The sequence below is a fragment of the Oryzias latipes genome, chromosome 12 (genome assembly GCF_053564925.1).
Source record: "Oryzias latipes strain Hd-rR chromosome 12, Olatipes_Hd-rR_3.1".
Taxonomy (NCBI): domain Eukaryota; kingdom Metazoa; phylum Chordata; class Actinopteri; order Beloniformes; family Adrianichthyidae; genus Oryzias; species Oryzias latipes.
Genome location: NC_136248.1, coordinates 24,390,654 through 24,415,163, shown reverse-complemented (window position 1 = coordinate 24,415,163; position 24,510 = coordinate 24,390,654). Strand labels below are relative to the sequence as shown.

General features: G+C 39.3%; 3 protein-coding genes and 1 long non-coding RNA gene across 6 annotated transcripts in view; 2 read left to right on the top strand and 2 right to left on the bottom strand.

Moving 5' to 3' along the window:
- LOC144996547 (uncharacterized) overlaps positions 1-2,856 on the bottom strand; it is a 72,562-nt gene extending 69,706 nt beyond the window's left edge. Inside the window, exon 1 of the long non-coding RNA XR_013659473.1 lies at positions 2,718-2,856. This is a non-coding gene — a long non-coding RNA (uncharacterized LOC144996547). The remainder of the gene's footprint in view (positions 1-2,717) is intronic.
- On the top strand, positions 877-6,548 carry hwa (huluwa). The gene is made up of 3 exons (XM_011481561.4): positions 877-3,218; positions 4,896-5,076; positions 6,032-6,548. Exons 1-3 carry the CDS (start codon positions 2,670-2,672, stop codon positions 6,196-6,198), a joined length of 897 nt encoding a protein of 298 aa, XP_011479863.1. The 5' UTR covers positions 877-2,669; the 3' UTR covers positions 6,199-6,548.
- A 642-nt stretch (positions 6,549-7,190) lies between these two features.
- On the bottom strand, positions 7,191-12,370 carry atp5fa1 (ATP synthase F1 subunit alpha). The gene is made up of 11 exons (XM_004074564.4): positions 12,213-12,370; positions 10,840-10,915; positions 10,586-10,755; positions 10,333-10,506; positions 9,260-9,426; positions 8,394-8,694; positions 8,097-8,321; positions 7,919-8,026; positions 7,695-7,839; positions 7,469-7,619; positions 7,191-7,389 (listed from the first exon to the last, which is right to left on the bottom strand). Exons 1-11 carry the CDS (start codon positions 12,270-12,272, stop codon positions 7,311-7,313), a joined length of 1,656 nt encoding a protein of 551 aa, XP_004074612.1. The 5' UTR covers positions 12,273-12,370; the 3' UTR covers positions 7,191-7,310.
- Positions 12,371-13,562: 1,192 nt separating this feature from the next.
- On the top strand, positions 13,563-22,517 carry ark2n (arkadia (rnf111) N-terminal like PKA signaling regulator 2n). Of its 3 annotated transcripts, XM_004074691.5 has the most exons (5): positions 13,688-13,999; positions 14,535-15,422; positions 19,438-19,608; positions 19,960-20,071; positions 20,198-22,517. In XM_004074691.5, exons 2-5 carry the CDS (start codon positions 14,606-14,608, stop codon positions 20,385-20,387), a joined length of 1,290 nt encoding a protein of 429 aa, XP_004074739.1. In that variant the 5' UTR covers positions 13,688-13,999; positions 14,535-14,605; the 3' UTR covers positions 20,388-22,517. The 3 variants fall into 3 exon arrangements, with proteins under 3 accessions (XP_011479867.1, XP_004074739.1, XP_011479868.1); XM_011481566.4 differs by lacking the exon at positions 19,438-19,608; XM_011481565.4 differs by lacking the exons at positions 19,438-19,608; positions 19,960-20,071; positions 20,198-22,517 and adding an exon at positions 16,875-19,208 and having other exon boundaries at positions 13,563-13,999.
- Positions 22,518-24,510: the final 1,993 nt, after the last annotated feature.

The following is a 24,510-nucleotide window of genomic DNA, read 5'->3' as shown; positions in this document are numbered from 1 at the left end:
AAAGCTCTTGACACATTCTTGCATAAGAAAGATGTGCGATGCAGTAAATGTACATCAGTACAAAGTGTTCCCCCAACCTCTCCATCAAGCATACAAAGCCGGAGACTCTGACACGCTGCAGCTTCGCTCACAAATGCCAATTTAACTGTTACAGTGAGGGCTGACAGACAAAGTAATGTGCACTGTCTTTAGGCACTTTCAGGGTTTTTTTTCAAAGCTTTATTGGAAAAAAATTGGACATTGTGTCCTCCAAACCACAAACAAGGGAAAACATCCAAGCTGTTATCAGAAACCAGTCCAAAAACAAGAGTCTGCACTGGCTGTCTCAGTGTCTTTGGCACATATTATTAACACTTCTGTCACACAGCATTCATTAATACAACTAGGATTTTAAAGCATGATTCAAGACCCTTTAAAGAAGGAGTTTACTGATTTTTCTGATCATTTTTTATTTATTTATGACTGCACCTGTTCACTTTTCAATGGTAATGGTGAAGTGTCAAATTGTGATGCACTTCCAAATCAAATGCTTACAAAATAAAATCTGAATTATATCAGACTAACATTACAGCAAATAGTAAAAACTACAGGTTTTTTTTCACACATTTGTCTATGACATTCCTTGTTTTTTATTATTTTCAGTGAATAACTATACTTGCAGAACCACAGTCAGGAAAGCCATGCATACTGCGTGTGCTTTACCCTAACACAGTATCACTGCAAAACCACAAAACTGACCATTTTGATTTTAAGGTTCATATTCAATTCAAAATTAGTCAATTCAAATAGTTACTAAATTTGATTATATTTATGTATTTATAAATATTTCTTTTGTTTTTCTTCTATTGTTCTTTTGTTTTTATTGCTTGAAATTAGGGCTTCATGATATGAGGAAAACTTGCAAATTGCGATATTAGTGATTAATATTGCGATGACAATATAACTTGCAATACATGAACAAATAGCAAAACATAATTTCCATTTCACTGCAACAGTTTCATTTAAATAAAAGTCATCATAACTTAAATATACTCCAAATGACACTTGTCTACATTGTAGGCAAACATCTAACATAAATGGGCTCCATCCAATTGGTCAAATGCATAAAGAGCTTTATTTGATTTGTTAAATCCTTCAAGTTGCCATAAGATTGTTTTAGTACATTTAAGGTAACCATTTATCACAATTTTTGCCGTCTTTTGCGATATGCATAGTATTCAGTATTGCACAGCTTGATATCGCGGTAATGATAAATTTGCGATTTATTGTGCAGCCCTACTTGAAATAAACCAGTTCCAATATTAATGCCTTTGTCAAATTTACATCCATCCATCCCATCTATTGTCTAAACGACACAGGGCCACAATCGCACACCCATACACATTCACATTCACACCTAGGGACAATTTAGAGGAACCAATTAACTCCACACAGAAACGTCCCCCATTGGTGTTTCTGTTTCAGGTCCCCCAGCCCGGACTTGAACCGGGGGCTTCTTGCCGTGCATTTTGAAAACCAACTTGTTTGGTTGAGAAAAGTTTTTTTTTATATTAGAACAAAAATAAAATTCAATTAATGAGTATTCTTAGATAAAAAAATAGCAAAAAGGGTTTTTGCTGTGGCAATAATTGCATTCAAAGAAAAGCAATATCCATATTTTATCATTTTAAATTAAAAATGTATTTCATTTATTGATATTTTTTAAACCAAGCTCTGATTTTCTAAAAGAAAGAATAACCATAATGCAACTGCAACTTTGTCGCCTCTGCTGCATTTAATCTAAACCAGGCGTGTCCAAAGTGTGGCCCGTGGGAAAAAGCGCCCTGCATTCAAATTTCTACCAGCCCAATATGCAGCCCCCAGCACTATCTAAGAACTCTGTGTACCTTTTTCTTGATTGTGATTGGCTAAATTATGTTATAAGCCGTTGTAAACCTGTGGCTACTTGACCTTCAGAGCCTTAAGGGCCAAATGAGAGGAACACAATGATTTGCTTCTTTGATCAAAACCACAGTTGTTGTGAACGTGTTAACAAGTTTACACTGAGCATTTCATTATGAATATTTTGTAATATTTCATATGAACCCAACTTTAAAGGTCGTTTTTTTCTAGACAGACTTTTTTATTTCATGAAATTATTTCTGGTCTACAAATATAAAATTCACAGTTTTAAAAAATTTATTTAGAGGAATTTCCTGTTTATGAGGAGGCATGAAAAGTATTCTGTTGCAATAAAATGTTCATAGAATAGTTAATTGGTTAGCCCTCACACATTTTCACCAAATCTGTCTCCCTGCAAAAGATGTAGACATTTCTGAACCAAACTGAGGACGAAGATGCTGCAGAGCCTGCAGCTTCTCTGGAGTCCCCTACTGCCATCTAGCGGCCATAACTAGGTATGACACAACATGTCACTCATCAAGACACACCTGTTGACCTGGAAATCCGCGAACCTTTACTGGCGGTTGAACTTCACATATTTGGCTTGATGACTCAAAAAAATACCAATAGGAACTAGAAAGGCGCCATAAGCGGTGTAAAGTTGCATTATACACTTTGAACAGAATTAAAGCGCGTTAATTAAGGGGAAAAAGCACGTGCGCAGACAGAGAGCGTTAAACCCCCGCTGGGATCCAGCCTTCTCCCACCGGGATGTCTGCAGGAATGAAATGTCGCAGACAGGTCCGAGCTCAGCTGCACACCTGACGGACGCTTACCCCCTGAACCTGACTGTGGTGGTCCTCCTGCTCCTTCCCTGCGTGCTCCTCCTGCTGCTCCTCAACTGCTTCTTCCTGGTTTACAAGCTCCTCATCCTGATTAAGCGCAAGCGGCGGAGGCGGGGGGACACCGAGGAGGTGCTGCTGCGCTCCACCCTGCCCAGAGTCAGGCTCTCCGACGCCGTCTTCTCCCCGCTGCAGGACGCTGGGAGGGCCTACATGTCAGTGTCCGAGCCCGTCCTCCCGCATCCGGTCACCTCCTCCAGGGCGTCGTCCCGGGAGAGGCTGGGTGTCAATGACAGGGTGAGGGTCCGACTGCTGAGGCCCGACGGCGCCACGGGGTCGGGGTCCCTGAGGGCCCCGAGCAGCATCCGGGCCGCCTCATCCGCATTCACCCCTAGACTGGAGGCGCCCTGGAGCATGAGCGCACCGGTGCTGACCCAATCCAGTTGCTCAGAAACCGAAACCAGAATCAACCTGGTTCCTCCAAACTCCCCAACGGTGAGTCCTGGAGCTGCTCAGACATCAGCTCTGATTTCTCCCAGGTTTCCTGCAAATTCAAACCAAACATCAGCTTTAAACCAAACTGACAGAAATGGACAAACTGTTTTTTGCAGAATTTTTTATGGATGCCGAAATTGGAAGGTATTTGAAGGACTGAAAAAAAATGTAGTTGTTTTTTTTTTTTTTGGCAATAGATGTAACTCGTGTTCAGGCTAAAGGTAATTTCATATAGATCTGTTTTTTAAGGCATTCCCAGTTATCTTTTAATTGTGATTTTTGAATCCTATGTTGTTTTCTAGGACATAGTTTCCGCAGAGCGGCAGTAGTTCCTTAAAAATTCGCCTCTAAGTTGAGGGCAATACTGTTGGCATGGCGTAACCAAGCCGCTTCCCTTCCCCAATGATGAGAGCTCTCTGTTTACACTCTACCGTTAGCTCACAGCCCCTCACACCCCAACCTAACATTAGCGGTGCAACGAAAATGGCGAGCAATATTGGAGCTATCCAGCCGTAACAATCTTTTCAGCCAGAGACCAGCTCAGAAGAGGAAAACAAAGACGTACATGGATCTATTTGTCTGCAAGTGCACCAGAACAGAACAAATACAATCTTTTTCCAACTGCATTTTTTTCCGTCTGCTTCTGATTCACAACGATTGAAATAAAATGAATACTCAGAAATGCAATTGTTAGCTTAAATTTCTATAAATATTTCCACCATCATCAGAAAATTTGGATCTTTAACGCTGAAAGAATTTGGGCCAGTTTCTTACCAACCAAAACCAAGCGAAACAATGTCCCCCCTTTTTTTTAAACGCTCTGTTTTTGTGGCCGTTAATCTATTCATTCAAACATGTAGCTTTCTTTTACTTTTGTTAGTGACGTCCAAGTTACTTAAAAAAAATAATACACCCTGTGTCAAATGGGATCTTCCTCCTGTAGCAGATTTACTTGAATTGAAAATGAAAAAAAAAATAAGTCAAACATGGCATTTTTAATCATAACAGGGAGATAGACAGTAGGTTTTACCATCTTTTTGCTCAGTTATCTGATATGTCAAAAATTTAAACATAAATGACAAAACTTAATTGACTAAAGAAAATCTAACCAAAACTACAAACTTATTATTTATTCAAATTGTTTGCATTTATTTTCAAAGCCACAGTGGAGGGATGAAAAGAGCTGCATGTGGCTCAGGATGCAGACCCCTGGTCTAAACAATGAGCATGCAGTGGGTGACTGTGGAGAGGATCAGCTCCTCTCTTACAGGAGAAAAGACAGCAGAATCTGACTCTGTAAAGTCTGAACATGAGAGGCCGGGAAAAAGAAAAGAATATTTGTGTTAACAAAAAGCCAAGCTGGCATTTGCAAAAATGACACACATGAAGGAAAAATATGACATCTTTTTTATATAGTTTAATTGAGCATAAAAAAACTAATATATTGTTTTTTTAATCAAATAATTAGTCTTAGACTGATAAATTTGAGACTTTTGGTTGTTTATTCCATTGGAGCATTTCTAAGTTAGTTACTAGTGTAAATCATGCACGTTTTTAGAAAACATGTCGATAAAATGAGACCAAACTAGCGTAAATCTCTAAGTGATCCTGGCTGAAGCATCATTTTTCTGTTTTTATGGAGTTGTTTGTACCAAATCCATTTGTTTTGCCTATAAGATGGAGCACATCGGCCACATCCGGCGCAGCAGCACTCGTGAGAAGCTGTCAGAATCTGCAGTTCATCCGTTTGACAAAGTGATGGCTGAGTGCGAGTTCACCGACCCAATGACAGACATGTCCTGTCTGAACACGACCGCAGTGGGTCCCGGGCTTGACAGCGACTTCGGAGCAAGTGCAGGTATTTCAGTGATGGAACAATCTGTGTTCGGGTGTTACTGACAGAACCACAAAGTAACAAGTCCATTCAATTTAGGATCCAATTCAATTTATTTGTCACATTTGAGTTATGAAAGGAGCTTTAGCTAGTGTTTTATCTGAATAAAAGGGACGACTGACGGGTTTAAGTATTAATAGAAGCTTTTTCTGTTGCAGAAATACAATTTAAAAAAATATATCAATAGATTTAATCAACAAATTTAATATTTTAAGAAAAAATGCTCATAACATTATGAAAAGCTAAAAAAATATTCCAGTTTGAATGGTTTTAAGTTAGATGGAGCAAAACTTTAAGATTTGTAAAAATGTGTCTTTTTAATTTTGGCCAAAATAGTTGGAACTTTTAAAGAGATATAAAGCTATTTTTGGTTACCATTTAAACCAAGCCCCAACTCCCTTTCTGAATTTAAAACAAACACAGGAACACCAAAAGTTGCAATACTTGAAATGACCACCGGAGGCTGGTTTCTAAATAAAGCCATTTCCAATTGATTTCTATTGTTTGAAATTGTTTTTCTACCAAATTGAATTGTATCTATCCTTGGTACAAATAACTTTTCTTTTAGTCTTTCCTTGATATTATGTATGAGGATGTAAATTGGCTCTTTTTATTTAAAAAAATCAAAAAGCATTATTTAATATTGATTATTTATTTACTAAATGACTTTTTTCAATTGGCAACAAAACTCATTCCACTCTGTTCCCAATTCTTCTCTTGAGGGATGTGAAGTTTAGAGAAAACCTGACTCATTTGAAACTTCATTGTATATATTCATCAAAAAGTATTGGTCAACACTACTAACCTCAACCTGTTACTTAAAAATCCTACTTTAACAATAACTTTAAGCCTTTTTTTGAGTGTCATAATCCTTTTTGAATAAACCTGAGGCTATAAAAATACTGGTGTTTTTTTCCAGGTGTTTCCCTGCGGATTCTGTCTGCAGACAGTGACGGCTTGTCCAACGGGGTGTTGGCTTCAGCTCTGGAGTGGGATTATTATGACCCCTGCTATGTCAAACAAAACAACATCCCCAAGCATAAACACCCCATGCCTGCAGTACACACTAGGCAGTACTGGGTGTGACCAATAGTTTTAGAATTTGTCAGATTTTACTGTTTAAATGGCACAGCGGTGTGCATGTTTTAGCATTAGGACACTTTTTATTGCCACAAATGTGCACTTTGACGCAACACCTCCGTTTTTGATGTTATTTCCACTTTGTAAATAACTCACCCTGACACTTGATTTGTTCGTTTTTCTCTAACAAAAAAATATGTATTTAAAAGGCATCACTTATGTTGTAAAAATCTTAAATATTCACATTTATTTGTTTGTTTGTCTTCACCGATTCATAACTAAAGTTTGTCTGTTTCACACGGTTTCCTCTTCAGATTCACCCAAATAAGTATTTAATAAAGTCCTTTTTTAGAAAGTTGATGGATCAGATTATTTTCTTTCGGATCCCAGGATTACCTCTTTGAGATGGTTGGATTTGGAATTAATTTCAATCAAAATATAAAATAATTAAGAGATTTACATCTATACATAAAGCAATCTGATTAATCGTGACTTGATTGGAATAATAAAACTAAAAATAAGAATGCTGCATAAAGCTTCAGTGAGAAGTTTTAGGTCTAGCATGAAACTCCTTCAACTTTGAATTACTATGGAAAAAAAGTTACTTTGAAAATAAATTGAGGCTACTTTAAAGGTTTTTAGTAATTTAGCTTTTCTAGTGTGGAAAACTATTGTACTACTATTGTATAAAACTATTGTAAAAATAAAAAAATGCTTTTCCAGGTTTTTTCTTTTACATATTTTAAATCTTCAAGAGATTCAATTTGTTAAAATAAACTAAATGTAATATTTTATAATCCTGAATAGATATGAGGCCTAAATTCATTTAATTAAAGTTCTGATTTTAAGATTTAAACTGTTTTAAAATATTCTCCAATGAAAATCCATCTTAAATAATGTAGATATACTGTAATACATTTTAATCCAGTATGATAGTTGTTTACATAGAAACTGATGGTAAGTATTGCAAACCAACAAAAAAGAAGTGAACTGCCTGGTTCAGATGGAATAGTTTATTTTCTGTTCAGGGATGTTTATACATTAAAGATCATGAGGTGCTTTTCAACATTTCATGGAATTGACAACTGAAACTGAGATCAATTAGAACATGAGGCTCTTTACTCAAAGCTGGAGAGGAAATTCAACACGACCTGCTTCAACTTCGCGTCTGACGCCTCCGAGATTTTACCGTCAGCCCTAAAAAAGAAAAAACAGTCACATAGTTAGACATCTCTATGCTGACAGAGACGCACTGCTTTTGGGATGTTTGACCTACTTAATAGCTGCCAGCAGGTCTTGGTGCTGACTCAAAATGTGCTGCAAGAACGCCTTCTCAAACTTTGTGATCTTGCTTGGCTCCATTTTGTCCAGATGTCCCCTCACCCCCGCATAAATGACTGCGACCTGCTCCTCAATGGCCATAGGACCTGAAAGGTTAAAGGTTAGCGGTGAGACGAAGATAGTAAGATCAAATGAAGATCGAGTGAGGAGTTCACGCTCACAGTATTGGCCCTGTTTCAGAAGCTCTGTCAGACGGACGCCTCGGTTCAGCAGCTGTTGAGTGGCGGCGTCCAGATCGGAGCCAAACTGAGCAAAAGCAGCCACCTCACGGTACTGAGCCAGCTCCAGCTTCATGGTACCGGCCACCTGATGACAGCCAACAAGCAGTCAGGCACCAGGGGAAGATTCTCTGTCACAAGGTGGTGAGATCTTATGGCAGACTGACCTGCTTCATGGCCCGGGTCTGGGCAGCAGAGCCCACGCGGGACACAGACAGACCCACATTGATGGCTGGACGAATTCCTTTGTAGAAGAGCTCGGTCTCCAAGAAGATCTGGATGAGACGGCAAACACTGACGGACACGCTTATGTCGTGTATCAGAGAGGACAAGTCAGAGACTCACCTGTCCGTCAGTGATGGAGATGACGTTGGTGGGAATGTAGGCTGACACATCGCCAGCCTGCGTCTCAATAACAGGAAGAGCAGTGAGGGAACCCCCGCCAAAGTTGTCGTTCATCTTAGCAGCTCTTTCCAGCAGACGAGAATGCAGGTAGAAGACGTCTCCAGGGTAAGCCTCGCGGCCGGGTGGACGGCGGAGCAACAGAGACATCTGACGATAGGCCACAGCCTGCAGAGAAGCCACATCAGCCTTCCAAGTCTTTTCAAAGCTTCTAAACTCTCGTTTGAAATCAGATCTGACCTGCTTGGAGAGATCATCGTAGATGATGAGCGCGTGTTTGCCGTTGTCTCTGAAATACTCCCCCATGGAGCAGCCAGAGTAGGGAGCCAGGTACTGCAGCGGCGCAGCATCGGACGCAGTGGCAGACACCACGATGGTGTACTTCATGGCATCGGTGTCGGTCAGCCTCTTCACCAGCTGAGCCACCGTGGACCTCTTCTGGCCGATGGCCACATAGATGCAGTACAGCTTCTTCTTCTCGTCGGTTCCTTCGTTGAAGCGCTTCTGGTTGATGATCGTGTCGATGGCGATGGCAGTTTTACTGCGACACAAACCCAAACACTCAACATGGAAGCACTCAGAAATATGTTTGAATGCTCTTTGCTGTTATTATACATCTGGGGCTGCATCTTTTAAGCATTTTTCAAAATAAAAGGCATACTATAAACATTTTTAAATTGCGCCTACTTTTATGAAATTCAACCCTGAGAAAAACAAAAATTGTTCCTTACAAAGCTTCTTCTCGCAGTTGGAAAATATGAAAAAATAATTATTTTTTAAAAATCATTACAGTAAGCATCTTAAATAGTACAATGAATCCTAGAGTTATTGAATCAGTGTTTGTTTTGTCCCTTTGCTGAGTTGCTGCTGTTGTTGACAAGGTTTTTCTTCCGATATGAAAAAACAAAAACATTTTCTAACACCACAAACTGTTTTTGGGAGCAATTCTAAATACTAAAAAACAAAACAACCCCAGGTTTACTAGAAAGAATCATAAAACAATTTGACATCTCCATCCATCAGTCTGTCATCTTCTTAAGGTCACCCTAAACAAAGAAGCTCATGCTGTCCTGTGCCCAGATTTGCTCTTTGAGCTGCATCCTCACCCAGTCTGTCTGTCTCCGATGATGAGCTCACGCTGGCCTCGACCTATGGGAACCAAACTGTCCACGGCTTTGATCCCCGTCTGCATGGGCTCCCTCACAGAGATACGGGGGATGATCCCGGGGGCCTTTAGACCCACGCGCCTGCGGACTTTGGAGCCGAGAGGGCCCTGAAAACAAAGCACATTTGCAAGAGGTTTTTAAGAACCAACATTTCCTCCTAAACTACAAAAACGAAACAAGTTAGAGGATTAAAATTACAGGGCGATGTTAATGGACTTCGCCGATTGTCAGAAACATCTGAACCCATTTGTGGTATTTCTTGTGGAATATAACACAAACCAAGAGGACCACAGAGCTCATGTCTGATATTTCTCTGTTACACTGATGTCACCTTAGGTTTTCATGGATTAACAAAGAAAAAATGAGTCAAGGTAGAAATGTTCTCTTACAAAATAAGTGTCTAAAGCCTTATTTGAATATTAATCATTTATGTTCACGTTTCAAATATCAGCCTCAAGTCTGTGTTTGATTCTAGTGATAATTACTTCAAGTACAAAACAGGCACTTAGATCTCTTGCTTCTTTTTCATGCTTGAAAGTATTTTAGTTTAGTGTTAAATATCTTCAAAACGTTTGAAAAAGTTCATTATTGCTATTAAAACTGGATTTCACTAAGGTTTAAAAAAATGGTAGCAGCTTTCATTGAGAGCCTGCATAATTTGCTTGATCGTATTTTAAAGATTGATGAACGTTTGGTACTTTTAAAGAAAATAAATCAAGAAATAGAGAAGCTCAAGAGGTTCGGACATCATTTAAGTGTTAAGACCTAAATATTTACGGCGTTTATTTATTTGTCTATTTAAAAAAAAATGTAAAGGCTTAAATGATAATTGCAATGACATCATCTGGAAAACGTGAGCAGCTATTTTACAATGTGTAACAGTATTAAGTAAATGATAAAGTCCTATCCAGAAAACAAATCTGCAGAACAACAGAGCAGGAAACTCCTCTTTATTCATACTTATGATGCCAAATGGAGGGAAAAACAGCAGCTACTACAGATTATAAAATTACCTTTCCATCAATGGCGTTCCCCAAAGCATCAACGACCCTCCCCAGCAGCTCCTCCCCCACGGGAACATCTACAATAGCACCGGTTCTTTTGACAATATCGCCCTCTTTGATCAGCTTGTCATTACCAAACACCACGACGCCCACATTGTCCGGCTCCAAGTTCAGCGACATGCCCTGCATGGGGGTGGGGGCAAACGTTGAATTGTTAACGTGACAGAAAAAATACGCAAACAGAAATATTTGGCACCATTACCTTCAAACCGGAGGAAAACTCCACCATCTCCTCAGCCTGCACGTTCCTGAGACCGTACACTCGAGCGATTCCATCACCGATGGACAGAACGCGGCCAGTCTCCTCCAAATCAGCGCTGGTGTTGGCCCCAAGGATCTTCTCCTCCAGAATGGACGACACCTCGGCTGTGCCTTTAATAAACGCCAAATGTGAACGGAGCAGTAATTACAAAAGAAAAGTCCTGTCCTTTCTAATAAACAAAAGGTAGCAATGACCTGTTTTCTGCAGCCATGGGCGGGACGTGTGCAGAGTCTTGGCTCCGACACAAACCGCAGCAATGTTCTTGGATGCCTTCAAAATAATAAGTCAACCCTTAAGTTTATTCTGTCCATCTATTTCTAAAACATCCATTCAAATACAAATAAAAAAAGCGTTATTCATAAAGTTTAAACAAATTTTAAAAAATTAATCAAACTAAAGCGGAAAAAGGGTATTGATGCTCATGAAAATTATGGTTGAATTGGCTTGAACTCTATTTTTGTCCCGATGGTAAATATGATAACTCTTTTTAAACTGAATATGCTAGCTAAATATACCTGCTACTGTTCAGGAAGTAATCCAATAAATCTTACTTAAATTAAAATATTTTATACTCCTTAAACACTGCAACAAGACAATTAAAAAAAAAATCAATTAAAACGCGGTTCCAACAGCTTTTGACTGGTTGCAGTAAAGACTTTTTAAAGTCCATTAAAAAATGAATTTACTTTTCAGTTTTCAGCTATACTTTAAAATAATCAGTGAGCCTCAACCACATCCCGCTCCACAAAAACATGAAAATCTCAACTTTAGCTTAAAAGTTTTCAAAATATGAGATTGGATGTGTGCTGGCTGACGTTATTTAATTTGTGGCTTGTTCAATTCGCCAACTCTAGAAAACAACACATTTAAGACCAGTCACAATCAAATGTAAAACTTTTTGCAAATAATGTTTGTCTTTCTCATCATTTAATGCAACTATATAATTCTGAGGTCATGGATCAAGCTCTGTCAGAAAAAATATGTGGTTTTGGAAGACTTGAATGTAAGAAATCAAGCCCTATAGTGGAAATGGCTGATTTAAAAAAAAACCACACAAATGTATCAAAAAAAACAAGCAAACATCCACAACTACTGCTAATTGTTGTACGTCACTGTCATCAGTCCCCCTTAAGTATTTCAAGGTCCAACATATAGAAATGCTGGCACAATAGGGGATCCAATATACATTAATAAATTAATGTATTAAAATCTGTTAAGTTATTAATTATTAGCATATTTTAATAAAATAACAATAGTGGTTTTCTAAACTTTGTGACCTACTGCAGCGGAAGCTAGTAAAGTAATCACCAATCTGACCTTCACTGACAAGTCGCAGTAAACGCAATTTTGAGTAACTTCCTCTAACACCCCATTAGTAAATCCATATACCTATAAAATATCCAATTTATGTCTACTTTTCTATAAAAGGGGAATATGATATTCCAAAGGTAAACGGTCTGACGTCCTGAGGTGCGCGGACGAGTTGGGAAACCATGGCAGCCATTTAGAGAAATAAAATATACTTTTTCTAGTCAAAGGTCAACATTTAGAGGTTATTTTTGCTTACAAATCTGGCCCTTTGAGGCAGATTGCGGACGATAGACGCTGCGACGCGAACTGACAGCATAATGGACCTCTGTTGATGTGTCCTGCTCCCGGAACCCACAGGGAAGGACGGAAGACACTGCAGGCTGCTACGGAAAGAGCTCCGTGACCCGGAAGTACTTAAAAAAAATGCATTTTTCCATGCACCCAGTATTGAAACTAGCAATATAATGTAGTTTGTTGTATGTAAATCTAAAGCAAAGTAAGTTAAATTCATTGTCAATATCAACACATAGCCTAATAGAAAGGCATAAGCCAGTCAGCCATTATTTAGTCAGCTGGTTATTATAGTTCACCTCCATCTCCATTGTTTGATGGTCGACCAGTTAATTCAAAACTTCCAAACTCATTTATAGGATTTCATGAAAAATCATTCTATGTCAAAGCATTACACAAAAGAAAAAATAAGCAAGTTAAGCTCTAAGTTATTAAATATCCAATTTTTCCAAAATACAAAGAAATCCATTTTAAAATAATGCATGTAGTCTTTCCATGCAAGGAACTACTACATTTACAATTTGGTTTTCCAGGAAATAACTGTTCTTTCTGTGACATAAATATAGAAACACTTGATCATCTTTTTTTTTTAATGAATGTTTTTGGGAGGATTTTTTTTTCTTGGTGCTCCTCAAAGTTTCCCTTTCCTATTTCTTTTCAATTACAAAAGCACATCATATTTTTTTGGAGTAGTTTCTGGTGATAATCTATTTGATTTGACATTTAATACTGTATTAATATCTGGGAAATGTTTCATTCATAAGAGCAGATTTTCAAAAACCAAACCATTATTCAATACATTTCATGAAGAGATCAGTTTATATTTTAAATCTCTGAAATTAATTTAAAAAAACAAAAATGCAATGAAACTGTCTATTTTCATTGAAGATTACATGTTGTATGACAATATCTAGTATTGTAAACTAAAATTATAATGTTATTATTTTTATTTATTTATTCATTTTTGTATTTTATCCTTTTTTTCTTTCTTTCTGTTGTAGTCATGTGTATGCATTTGTTTGAAGTTCAATTTAAAAAAAAAATATTGGGCAACTGTACTGAATGCCCCATACCAAGACCTTTTTCTGTCAAATCTCAGAGGACAGCATCTAATTTATTTAATCTATTTCTCGTAATCTTATAACTTAAAATTTGTTTAAATGACTAAACTCCAGCAACGGAATACCTGACCATTTACTTACTCATTTTGACTTCAACATTAATTTAATCTGTTTTATAAGATCTGGAACCTGAAGCTAATCAGTCACTCTTGGCAACACTTCAGTTTTTTGAAAAAAATATTTATTATCAAAATCCTACAGTGGAATAAAGGGCAAATACATAATTCAAATGGTTGTAAGGATACAGAACAAAATGGAACATCTCGCATACGCTTAGTGTATCAAAATCCGCCTTCCTGCTCATCTGAATAGAAAGAAAGGATGAAAAAAAATATTAAGCTGTAATACTCATGTAAACCTGAAGGGGGCGTCTGAATAAAACCGAGAGACCGGAAGTGGAAAGGACTGCCGAAGGAGACATTTTAAAATAAACACTGAGCTAACAGCTAAAAGAGCTGGCGAAGCTCAGAGCGGACTGCGTCAAAGCAAATTCGCGTTCATGCAAGTTGCGTTTATTTAAAGCGGATTTGGTGTTTTGGTTTCATTTATTGGAAAACCAGAGAACTTAATATTTTTTTGAAAATGTTGAAAAGTGCAACGCTGGAAAACGAATACTATAACTAACACCGTGGTAAGTTGAAACCAGACAAATGCAAAAAGAGGGGTGTAGCTAACGGTTAGCCTACTTTTAGCCGTTGACATGAGATTGCCCGGTACTTCTGTCTGGATAGACACTGTTTCCATTTATAGGCTTGCGGTGCAGCTGTCCTGCCTGAGTGTTTATTTTCACCGCACGTTTTTTTCTTCTCGCTCTCGGCTCGGGAGGACGATATATTACGATCGAAATTATTTCAAGTTAGCAGCCAAAAGGTTGTTAGCATAAGCTAGTTACAAACTCCAACAGAACACACACACACATATATATATATATAAAACATTAAATAACCAACTTTTTGTACAATTTTTCACAGAATCTTGCTTGGAATTTTATTAATTGTGAAAACTTGGGCCAAAATGAAAAATTTGAATATATGTTGGTATTGATGCATATAATATTGGGCGAGTCTGCTGTTATACATGCAGTCAAAGAAGCCTATTGAGTCTGCTTGTTTTGCATTCCTCAGCATATCAAAACTTTCAAATGATTTTTTTTTTTTTTCTGGCAGGTGAATTTCTGTCCAGGGACATTGGTCCAAGTTTGGTGGACCTTTGGGCTCTGGGCTAAACAAGATTAAAGATGGCTGATTTCTCAAGAGCAGAAGAAGTGTTGGATGTCGAATGCCCTCCTGCATGCCTTGATGATCCTCAATCAGCCACAGCCTCAGTTCATGAAGAACAAGATGAGCATCTGAAAACGGAGACCACCACCAGTACGAGTTCACCCCCAAGGGAGAAGGAGATAGACAGCCCCTTAAACACTGAGGGGGAGCAAAGTCTCCTTTCAATGCCATGCCTGATGAAGGAGCTCCACAGAGACTCCCCAGAGTCCCAACATGCATCTAAAAGGAGTGACAAGCTTGTGTCACGTAATATCTATGAAAGTGACTCTTCAAATCCCTGCATGCTGTCCCCTTCATCTAGTGGGCACCTTGCTGACTCAGATACTCTTTCGTCTGGAGAAGAGGGTGTTGTTCCACCTGCAGGAGGAGAAGAAGGGGATGCTATGGAGGCCACAAATGATCCTGGGCAAGAATCAAAACAAACCTCTGCCACTGCCTCAGGAGGTAGGAAGTCCCGCCGGTCGCGTTCAGAGAGTGAGACGCCTCCCAGTGCGATGGCTGCCAAGAAGAACCGCTGCCAGCCTACAATGGCCGTAGCTGCTGGGCTGGAAACTAATGGCAAGCCGACTAAAGTGAAAGGTCACCGGAGCCAGAAACACAAGGAGCGTATACGTCTGCTGAGGCAGAAACGTGAAGCAGCAGCACGGAAGAAATATAACCTGCTGCAGGACAGCAGTACCAGTGACAGTGAGCTCACATGTGACTCGAGCACCACCTCCTCTGAGGATGATGACACTTCTGGAGGAAGCAAGACAATCCAGACAGATATTCCAGGTAACGTCCATAATCTTATCACATACTGTGGCTATAAATACTTAGTTTAAAAAAAAAACATTAATATAGCAAAGACACAGAACCTTAGTTAAGAAAGTGTAATCAAATCAAAAAATGTTGTAAAATAAATGCCAAAGAAGGCCTGCTTTGTATTTGTGGATCGGTCATTTTCTAGTTTTTTCCTCATCTACCATCTAAAGTCATTTGTCTTGTATCTCTGCCTAAATAATCTTCATTTAGCTGCTCTCTGTCCAGTCACTTGCCATTCTACTTCACTTTTTGATGGCGCTTGTGTCCCGTTTTGCATGCTGTGAAGGTTTATTTGACACTGTATAACTCATGGGGTAATAATAATCCACCAGTAGTGCCATTTCTGCTGTTTTGGTAGCTGTTCTATGTTCCATTGTGATTTCATTACATTTTTACAAAACATACCTGTTAGAGTTTTTAGGGTCTAATAAATGTGTAGATCACTGAAAGATGCGATCAAAGGTTTCTTTTTTATTATTATTTTAATAGGACCTGCTTTGTTTTATTGTTTTTTATTTAGTGTGATGAAGGTTTTTTTGTTGTTTTTTTTGTTTTGGTCCAGGTCGATCATACTGCCCACACAGAATTATTTTACCGGTTCAGTCGGGTGGTCCTTCTTTTCTAAAACAGATTCTGCAGAGCAGTTGGGCAGCGTTTGTGTGTTAAATGTTAATCTATACAATGCTCTGAATCGTCTAATGCAAACCGAGGTCAAACCCTGACAGTCCTCTGTACGTGTAGATCAGCTCTCTTGTTTCCTCAGCTGATGTAGAAATGTCTTGGGAGAGCTGAGGCATCTGGAACAACAAGTAGGCTAATATTTGAAGATGTGATGCTGCTGTTGGGAAAGAGGCCCTCATATTTATCTAAGCCTGATCTTTTCACTCTTTTTTTTTTTTCCTTGTGGCTTTAGAAAGGCTTTTATTTAGTGAGTAGCAGTTAGTAAATTTATGTTTTTTTACATCAAATGTTTCTGATTTAATCAGGTATTCTCCTGTCTAATGAGAGAGTTTGAATAATGAAGATATTGCAATTGTGTTCATACTGCACCAACAGTGAACATGTTTGCTTATTTTGCTCTATAGATCTAGTAGTTGTAGTAATTACCCTTAAATGATGTCTGTACTTCGAAGACTCACCATTTAACATATTTTCCAAACCATAGTTGCTAAATTTGTCACTTAAAATGCCCAGTCTTATTCTTTTGAAGAACCTTAGTACATGAAATGTCTTCAACCATTTTTACATCCTACACACACATTTGAGTGCTCCAGTTGCATGATGTTGTCCATCAGCATGAGAGTCGATCTGCACGTAACCAGAAAGTGTCTTTTTTTTTCTTCTCTTTAATGCACAAGTCCACTTCCGAAGCATGAACGTGCTACTGTATTTTCTTATGGCTTGGCCTCAATGTCTTTAAAGCTGGCTTCAGACGTGCATCGGAGCGATCCAGAGTGGGAGCCCACATTCATGGGCTGCTGGACACCAGCTCGTGGGACAGGAACGGGATCGGCAGTGTTCTGGAGGAGGCCATGACGCGGTTTGCTGTGATGCAGCGTCAGACCGAGGAGCGCTTCCGCGTCTGGATGGAAAAGCTTGCCCACCTCGACTCGGACGACTCCTCCAAACGCTCGAGCGATGCCCCAGAGGGGCAGCAGGGGGCGAGGCTGTCCCCGCCGAGTTCTTTTTTGCCATCCTCGGAGTCTGCAGAGACTATGGCAGCCTACATGTTGGCTCGTGAAAACAACAGCCTCGCCCCTACCCCTTTAAACAACAACATCCTCTCCGAAGCTGTCTCTCAGAATGGAAATGTTCCAGACCCCGGCCTCCTAAATGTGTAGATTTCACTTCTGCGTCAGTCCTGCAGCTTGGATCGGCAGAACTTGTAGATTCAGGAGGCGGGACAATGGATTCTAATTCAGAAAGGATTTGAGGTCACTAAGGTTTTGAACATCAGCTGGCTTGAGCTGGTCATTTGACTCTTAACAGACCTGTGTCTCTGTGTGTCGGCTGAAATCACTGTGAGGTTTGACAGATGAATTCAACTCACCTGTTCTGGTGGCTTTGGCGTGGAGTCATGGCCCTAATGCTAATGGTTGTATGGATTTAGTTTTCCCAGCTGTAAAAACACCTTTCGTTCTCACGTAGAATGCATTGCAGGAGCTTGGCTATCATTACAGTTCAGGGGGGGGGGTGCTGCTGTATAATGGCATGTGCCTTGTCATTTCAAACCCCGGCTCGGGGTGATCGATAACGCATTTCAGTTCTATTTTGGTAGGACTCGCATTTAACCTCCTCAGTGCTCATCTTTCTCCTGAACGGTCTGCATTGTGCCTGCAGAAAGTTGGGGACACAGCTTTTAGTTTTGGTGGCTGAGCTTTAACTAATAGCAGCAGAACATATATTTACAAATTTTCTTTAACACAATATATAAACCCATACATTTTTTTTCTCTTTTTGAAAATAATGTCACAAATTCACAGTTTTACGTTTGATCTGTTTATGTTATGAACGTTACTCCTCCTGCTGATGCTGCCTTTTTGTAGTAAATAGATTAGATTATTTTTTAGTGTATGGGGTTCAGGAAAGGGCTGTTTTTCTTTGGGAGGGTGGGGGTAATGACTCCAAACCTTAAGAAAGAAACTATTTTCCCCTTTGGTTTGCACTGGTTTGCTCCCATGTTGGCCTGTTTCACGGGACTGCGTAACTTGAATCCCAGTAAACCATTCAGGGCAGTAGCGGTGACACAGCAGCAATATGGTGCATGTTGATGTTTACGTTTTTTCTAGTGACAAATAAAATTGGCAGATCTCTGTGGCCTTCTCTGGTTCAGATCCTGTGGTCCTTCAGAAACTTCTCACCCAAACCGCACCGGCATCACTGACCATCGATGACACCCACTAACACTAACAAACGGAAATGGAGCATTTGCTTGATCATATTTCTAGTTAGGATGTCCAAAAGTGTTTAATGTATGTGACTGCATATGATTTCCTGAACCTAAAGCTGAATGCATTCTTGCTTCACCTGTTTGCATGTGATTTATACTGGTATATAGAATGTGCGAGGCCAAGCGAGTTCTCATCAGCAGCATGTGTGCAAGGCGTCGCTTTGCTAATGCTGATCAGCGGTGACTGGCAGGACGCTGTGGCTCCAACATTAACCATGACTGAATGGTTTTTCCTTCAGACTTTGTGATTCCTTTATTTTTGTTGTGTCACTTTGTTGCCATTTAAGTGCTGCCATCGTTCCCTTTGTGGATTTATTTCATTGCTGCCATTGTTTTGCCAACAGTGACAATATGCATTAAAAACATACATTTATTTTGTACACACACTAAAGGGCCTTTCATTGTTTACCAAAGAGACTGTCCTGGTTTACATTTGTAATTTTTCAATCTATATTGCATAAGTAAGTGCTTTGGTTCTCTGGGTATATGTCTGGATCCAGCCTGATCAGCTGTTAATATGCTGGGTTCTTTTGTTGTTGTTTTTTTGCTTGTACGTGCTGTTCAGACGCACCCCCTCAAACACCTACACACGTCTGAAGAACAGTGTGTCTCATTACAGGGTAGAACGAGGAGATGCGTTCCTGCTCTTCCATAGTTGTCCTCTTTTTTTTTTTTTTTAATCATCCAGCTACCCTTTCATCCACTGGGCAAATTTATTTTCAAGTGTTTGGTAATGACTGTATTCTAGTGTACTTTTTATGTGAATGGCTGTTACTTTACAAGCAATAAATGGAAAAGAAAAACAACTGTTTTAGTCGTGCTAACCTGTCAATCGTTGCAGCCATTTAGATGGTGCTGATGACACCAAAGGTTTTGGCTCATTCCTGTAACCTTCAATTCTGGGCTTTTTGGGTCATTTAGGAAAAAAAAAAGTACATATATATTATTCAACCCGCAAGATTCCAATGTGTTAAAAGAGTCCTGCCATTCCCAGAGATGATTTGAATAATTAAGTGTTTTCTTTGTTTCCTGCAGACGGGCCTCCTGTAGTGGGTCACTATGACATTTCAGACACTGATTCTAACCAGGAGAGTATAAATGTGGAGGCAGTCCGGCCTACGGTGATAAAGCATGAGCTAAAAACACACAGAGGCCAGGATTTGACATCTCACTCTGGGTGTATAAGAGCTCTGAGCTCGATCGCAGGTCAGTTACAAACCCAGTTTATCGCAACTGGTCATTTCTTCTCAGTGAGGGCCGGACTTTCGAGTACATGGGTGTCATCAGTAAACATCAAGGAGACACAATCTTTCAAGTACATCCTTCCCATCTAACAGTTTGCATTCGCTGCTGCAAGATGGCCTTTAAAACGGCGTGATTGTCTGCCATCATTTCCCGCTGAAATAACTCAAGTGTTTACTTTGTGGCTCCATTTTTTTTTTCTCCTCTTCTTTTTGTTTTGTTTGTCACACAGCTGCAGCCTTCATGTGTCAGCAGGGCCTGAATGCTTTCCCCTGCTCCCACAGTGTGAGTGACTCTTCCTCTCATTCATTTCAGGGCAAGTGGAGCTCCAGCTGTCAAACAAGGAGAGCTCTCAACTCAAAGCCCAGGTTAAGATCGCCTCCTCTGACAGTGAGGTGGAAATTGTCGAGGTCCAACAGAAAGCACGGTAAAGATGCTCGATGGGGGCGCGATTTGTATACAAGTTCACCTCCCCAGCCCTCTTCAAACACAATAAAAGCATTTTTTTATGGTTTTTATTTGTTTTTTGTTGTTTTTTTTTTGATGAATCCAGATGTGCTCATCCATGCGGAGGGGTGATAAAGAGTTTGTCTTCCTGGAAGGAAAGCTCAGTGGAGCACTTAAACAGCACAAATCAGTCCCAGCTCTGGACTACAGTTTCCCCTCAGCACAACTGGGTGTCCCCTCCAGAAGTTGTGGACCTCACGTTGGACGAGGATGCCGGGCACAAATATCTCCTTTAAGCAGCGGGTTCCCCACGTTTCCCCTCCCGACTCCTCCAGCCGGCCTAGTCTTGACGTGTCGGCTGAAATCCTCAGTAGATTTGCGGCCTTTTGCCTGTAACCGCTCGCGTACCGTTCCTGCACCATAACAGTACGCTGTCTTTGTTTTTTGAACTTAGTGTTGAACAATCCTCTTCCTGCTGAATTTTTTTTGCCTCATCATTTATTAATTTAGTTGAAATAACAGCACTCTAAGTGATCTGTTATTGATAGCAATATCCTCCCTTTACTACTTGATACCTCACCTGCCCCCCTTCAATAACTGGTGTAGACAGGAGGGGGGGGTCTTCTGTGCATCTACAGATTGTATGGAACAAGCTAAGATCAGGCCCCTTTCATGACTATTACCTTATTTCACTAAAAGCTTTGAAGAAGAGGCTTTCAGATTGCGGCGAAATGTATTTGGTTGCATTTCCATAAATGGAGTTTGCCGCCTAACCGTCAGGGTGAGAGTTTTCTTTCTTTTTAAGTAAAGTCTTAACACTGGATGTGGTTTAAATCATTCACCTGCTTTAAGCTGTTCCCAATGTAATTAAAACTTCAGTAAGGAAATGAAAGGAGCGGTCAAATCCTGACTGCCTTGAAAGTTTATTAATCATTATCTTGCACTTAAAACCCACGTTTTTATGCGTCTGTGTGGAGGGCGGGGGTCAATCTTTAGGTCAAGCACAAACCTAAGAGTCACTCGTGAATTTCTCAAACAAGGAGTGGCTTTTTTGTTCCTTCAACCTCTGAATTTTCAGCTGGCTGTTGCGTTGTCTTTGGCAGTTGTGGCTTGGGTCTTATGTGTTAGTATGGAAATGCGTATTTCCAAACAGCTTGACTTTACTCTGACTAACTTATTTCCCAAAACGTTTTTTTTTTTTCTTTTCCTTATAAAAACAGAAACTCACACTTGAAAAAAAAACACACTAAAAAAAACAACAACCAATCTGAAGCATACAAACACTGCTGCTTGTGTTCTGCTAAGAAATCCATTCATTATGTGGTTTGGAATGAAAGTTAAATATTTGAGTCCTGAGTAACTTGGTTTTTGGTGAATGTACGGCCTTGCAGTTTTAGTTGATGTTTTTACTTGTTTGCACACTGATTTCCAAGAACTCCTTTTTAAAACTCTGGGGACCCCTTTCTGTTAACGGAGGAACTGCATCTTCCACTAAACCCTGCAAAGCGTCACTTCCTGAATGCCTTGACAAGTGCACTGTTTCCTTTAGAATAGTGAAAAGCTTATTCTTTTACACAATAAAAGCCTCAACAACTATTTTATTAAAAAGATGTAAAGCACACAGGTGCAAGGCATTGTGGGACATTTACTGAATGCGATGTTTTGACCCTGAACGACAGGGCCTGCTTGCTCCTCAGACCTTTTATGTCCTCATGCAGCCAAGCTGGTATTTCGTTTTTGTAAATAATTCTACTCTATTTTTAATTTTCTGTATCACACAACAAATTATATTTACTTTCCTAAAAGAAATTTGGGAATAATAAAGTCATATTAACTTCTGCTGGTCACAGAAAGGGAAAGTTCTTTTAGGAGACTAAACCAAAGTCTAACTTTTATTTTATTTTATTTTGATTTCATTCATTTCATAGTTCCTCCCTATTTTTTAGCAGATTTTAATTAGGACGTTTTGTGGATTTATTGTGAAAGGTTGTGATCATGAAATGTTTCAAATTGAGTAGAGAACTGTTTTTATTTGGCCAGTTGTGAATCAACTGTACTCTGCTGTATTCATCCTTCACTTCAGCTAAAATAATCAGTTCAGTTACATTTTTTAGGATTTACTGTAAAGTTTGTAAGACGGAAACATCATTTGTGATGGAAACGGGCCGAGTTTCCATGACTGGTTGCACATTGCAGGTTGTAATGGGTTTTTGTGTGTGTGTGTGTGTTTTTTTTCTATCTATCAGGAATCTTTTCCATTTCCAATCAATCAGATTTTTTCTTTTTTTTAATTTGTTTTACTTGTCAGTATTTTAAATTAACAAAGACATGTTTATTTTGTTGCTTCTTTAAGTCGCTGGCTTTCTTGGAATAAAGTCAGTAGAACAAAAAAATATTTTGAAATTAAATAAATAGTGCTATTTGAAGATCTCCTGTATGGTTTCTTTTTTTTTTTTTTTTTTTTATTCTGTAGGTCTCCACCTCACAAAAATGAGCTTTTAGGTTGAAATAACATTTCAAGACCCACTCCAATCATCTTTTGATGTATTTTCAAACTGTTCCCAGTAGACGTTTAGTTATAATTGGGCAATTTTAGGCTAAAACAAAAACTGTCATTTAGGACATAGTTTCTGCAGAGGAGCAGGAGGGTTGATTAGAAATTTGCCTTTGTGTTGTGGGTGTGACCATTGGCAAGTAGCAACCCCGCCCCCTCTTCCCCACATCATGCTCTCTCACCAGCTTACAGACCCTTACACCAGCCGTACAGTTTTGAGCCACATACCAGCTCAGACGAGGAAAACGGACGTTCTGTTTGTCTACAAGTGGCTGCGTCAGAATGGGGCGGAGCAGGGAGCTTATAGCCCACCCAGCATATACTTCACCCACAAACATGATCTTTTACAAAAGCATATTTTTCATCTGCTTCTAATTCACAATGATTTGCAGCAGGAAATAGTCAGAAACACAATTTTAAGCTTTGATTTTCTTTAAATATGTTCTCCATTATGAGAAAATGCCACATGAACATGATAAAAACGACTTTGTATAGAGTGGGTCTTTTAGGAGCCAGATTAGCTAGGAAAGCTGCTTGTAACCTGCCAATTTTTACAAATGTTTTGAAATGTACCATTTGGACAAAAGGGAAACCATCCTGTTTATCTGCAGCCTCACTGACGGACTATAAGGCAAAAACAAAAGTGCCTCTTAAAGAACTGCAGTTTAACGAGTGGAATGCCCAAAAACGCACCAGGTTTTATTAAAACGTTAGGTTTACAATGTGAATGCATCAGACTCCTCAAGTGGGATTACTTCCTCAAAGTAAATTACCTCTTTGAAGCTGAAAAAAAGACATCCTTTACACACATACGTGACTCTAATTTGAACACCATTTTGGGGTTTTCTGTGAAACAAATGCTGAAATGTCATTTTACATCTGCTTGAAGGATGTCTATATTTCTTCTTCAATTTTTTTAAACAAATGTTAAAATTTCTTGTAAAAAGTGACCCCCCCCCCCCCCCCCCCCCCCGTTTCTGTTTCCAGACAGGTGCTGTGAACAATGCATCTCTGCAGTAGCATGTCGGGTCAGAGGTCACACTGTCAGCTGCCGCTAGAGGGACATATGGAGTTAGCACTGAAACAATGACAGTGGAGCAATGCAGCCTGTGCCACTCCTCCCTCCTGCCTCCCTTCAGCCAAAGGCCCCAGGCTGGGTCTTTTTAACTCTGAACATCAGCTGTATGCTAATTTCTTTTACAGAGGGATTGTTGGCTTCATTGAATGGCCTTTTTCTCTCTTGCAGATGTCTCTTCAGGCTGCTTTACCATAGCTTCTGGGTCCAGATTGTACTTAAATGTTAACACATATGGAATCCCCTGTGTTTTCTATTCAAGATTTGTACAAATATATCGTTTTTGAGATCTCAAAACCAAAGTTTGTCATTTTATCATTGTTCAACAATGTTAAAATGTTTACATGTAATTTCTAAATAAAAATAGGACTTTTACTTAACATGAAATGAAAGCAAGGATAAAGTTCCCAGCGTTTCTCAAAGCTGGTTTGGAGTATTTTGTGGTGGGAATTGGAAGAGAAGAACATATGGGACACAGGGTTTAGTAACCCCCTAAGCTTCCCCATGTCCATCTGTTCTCTTATCCTTCAGGGAAAATACTTCAGGCATGGACATTATTTGGTCATTTCTCAGCAATACTTCACAGAAACAGTAAATAAAAATACCATGAGATGTGTTATTTGTACTTGAACCACAATTTTAGTCTTGTTTTTTTGCTGAGAAATGCTGTTGACAACGGATTCACTGGTTCAAACAAAAAAGAAATCAAGGGATAGTGATAATAGTGGACAACATTTGAACAACACAAATTTTCAAGACTCATGCAGATGTTCTTCCTTTTTTCAGGGGA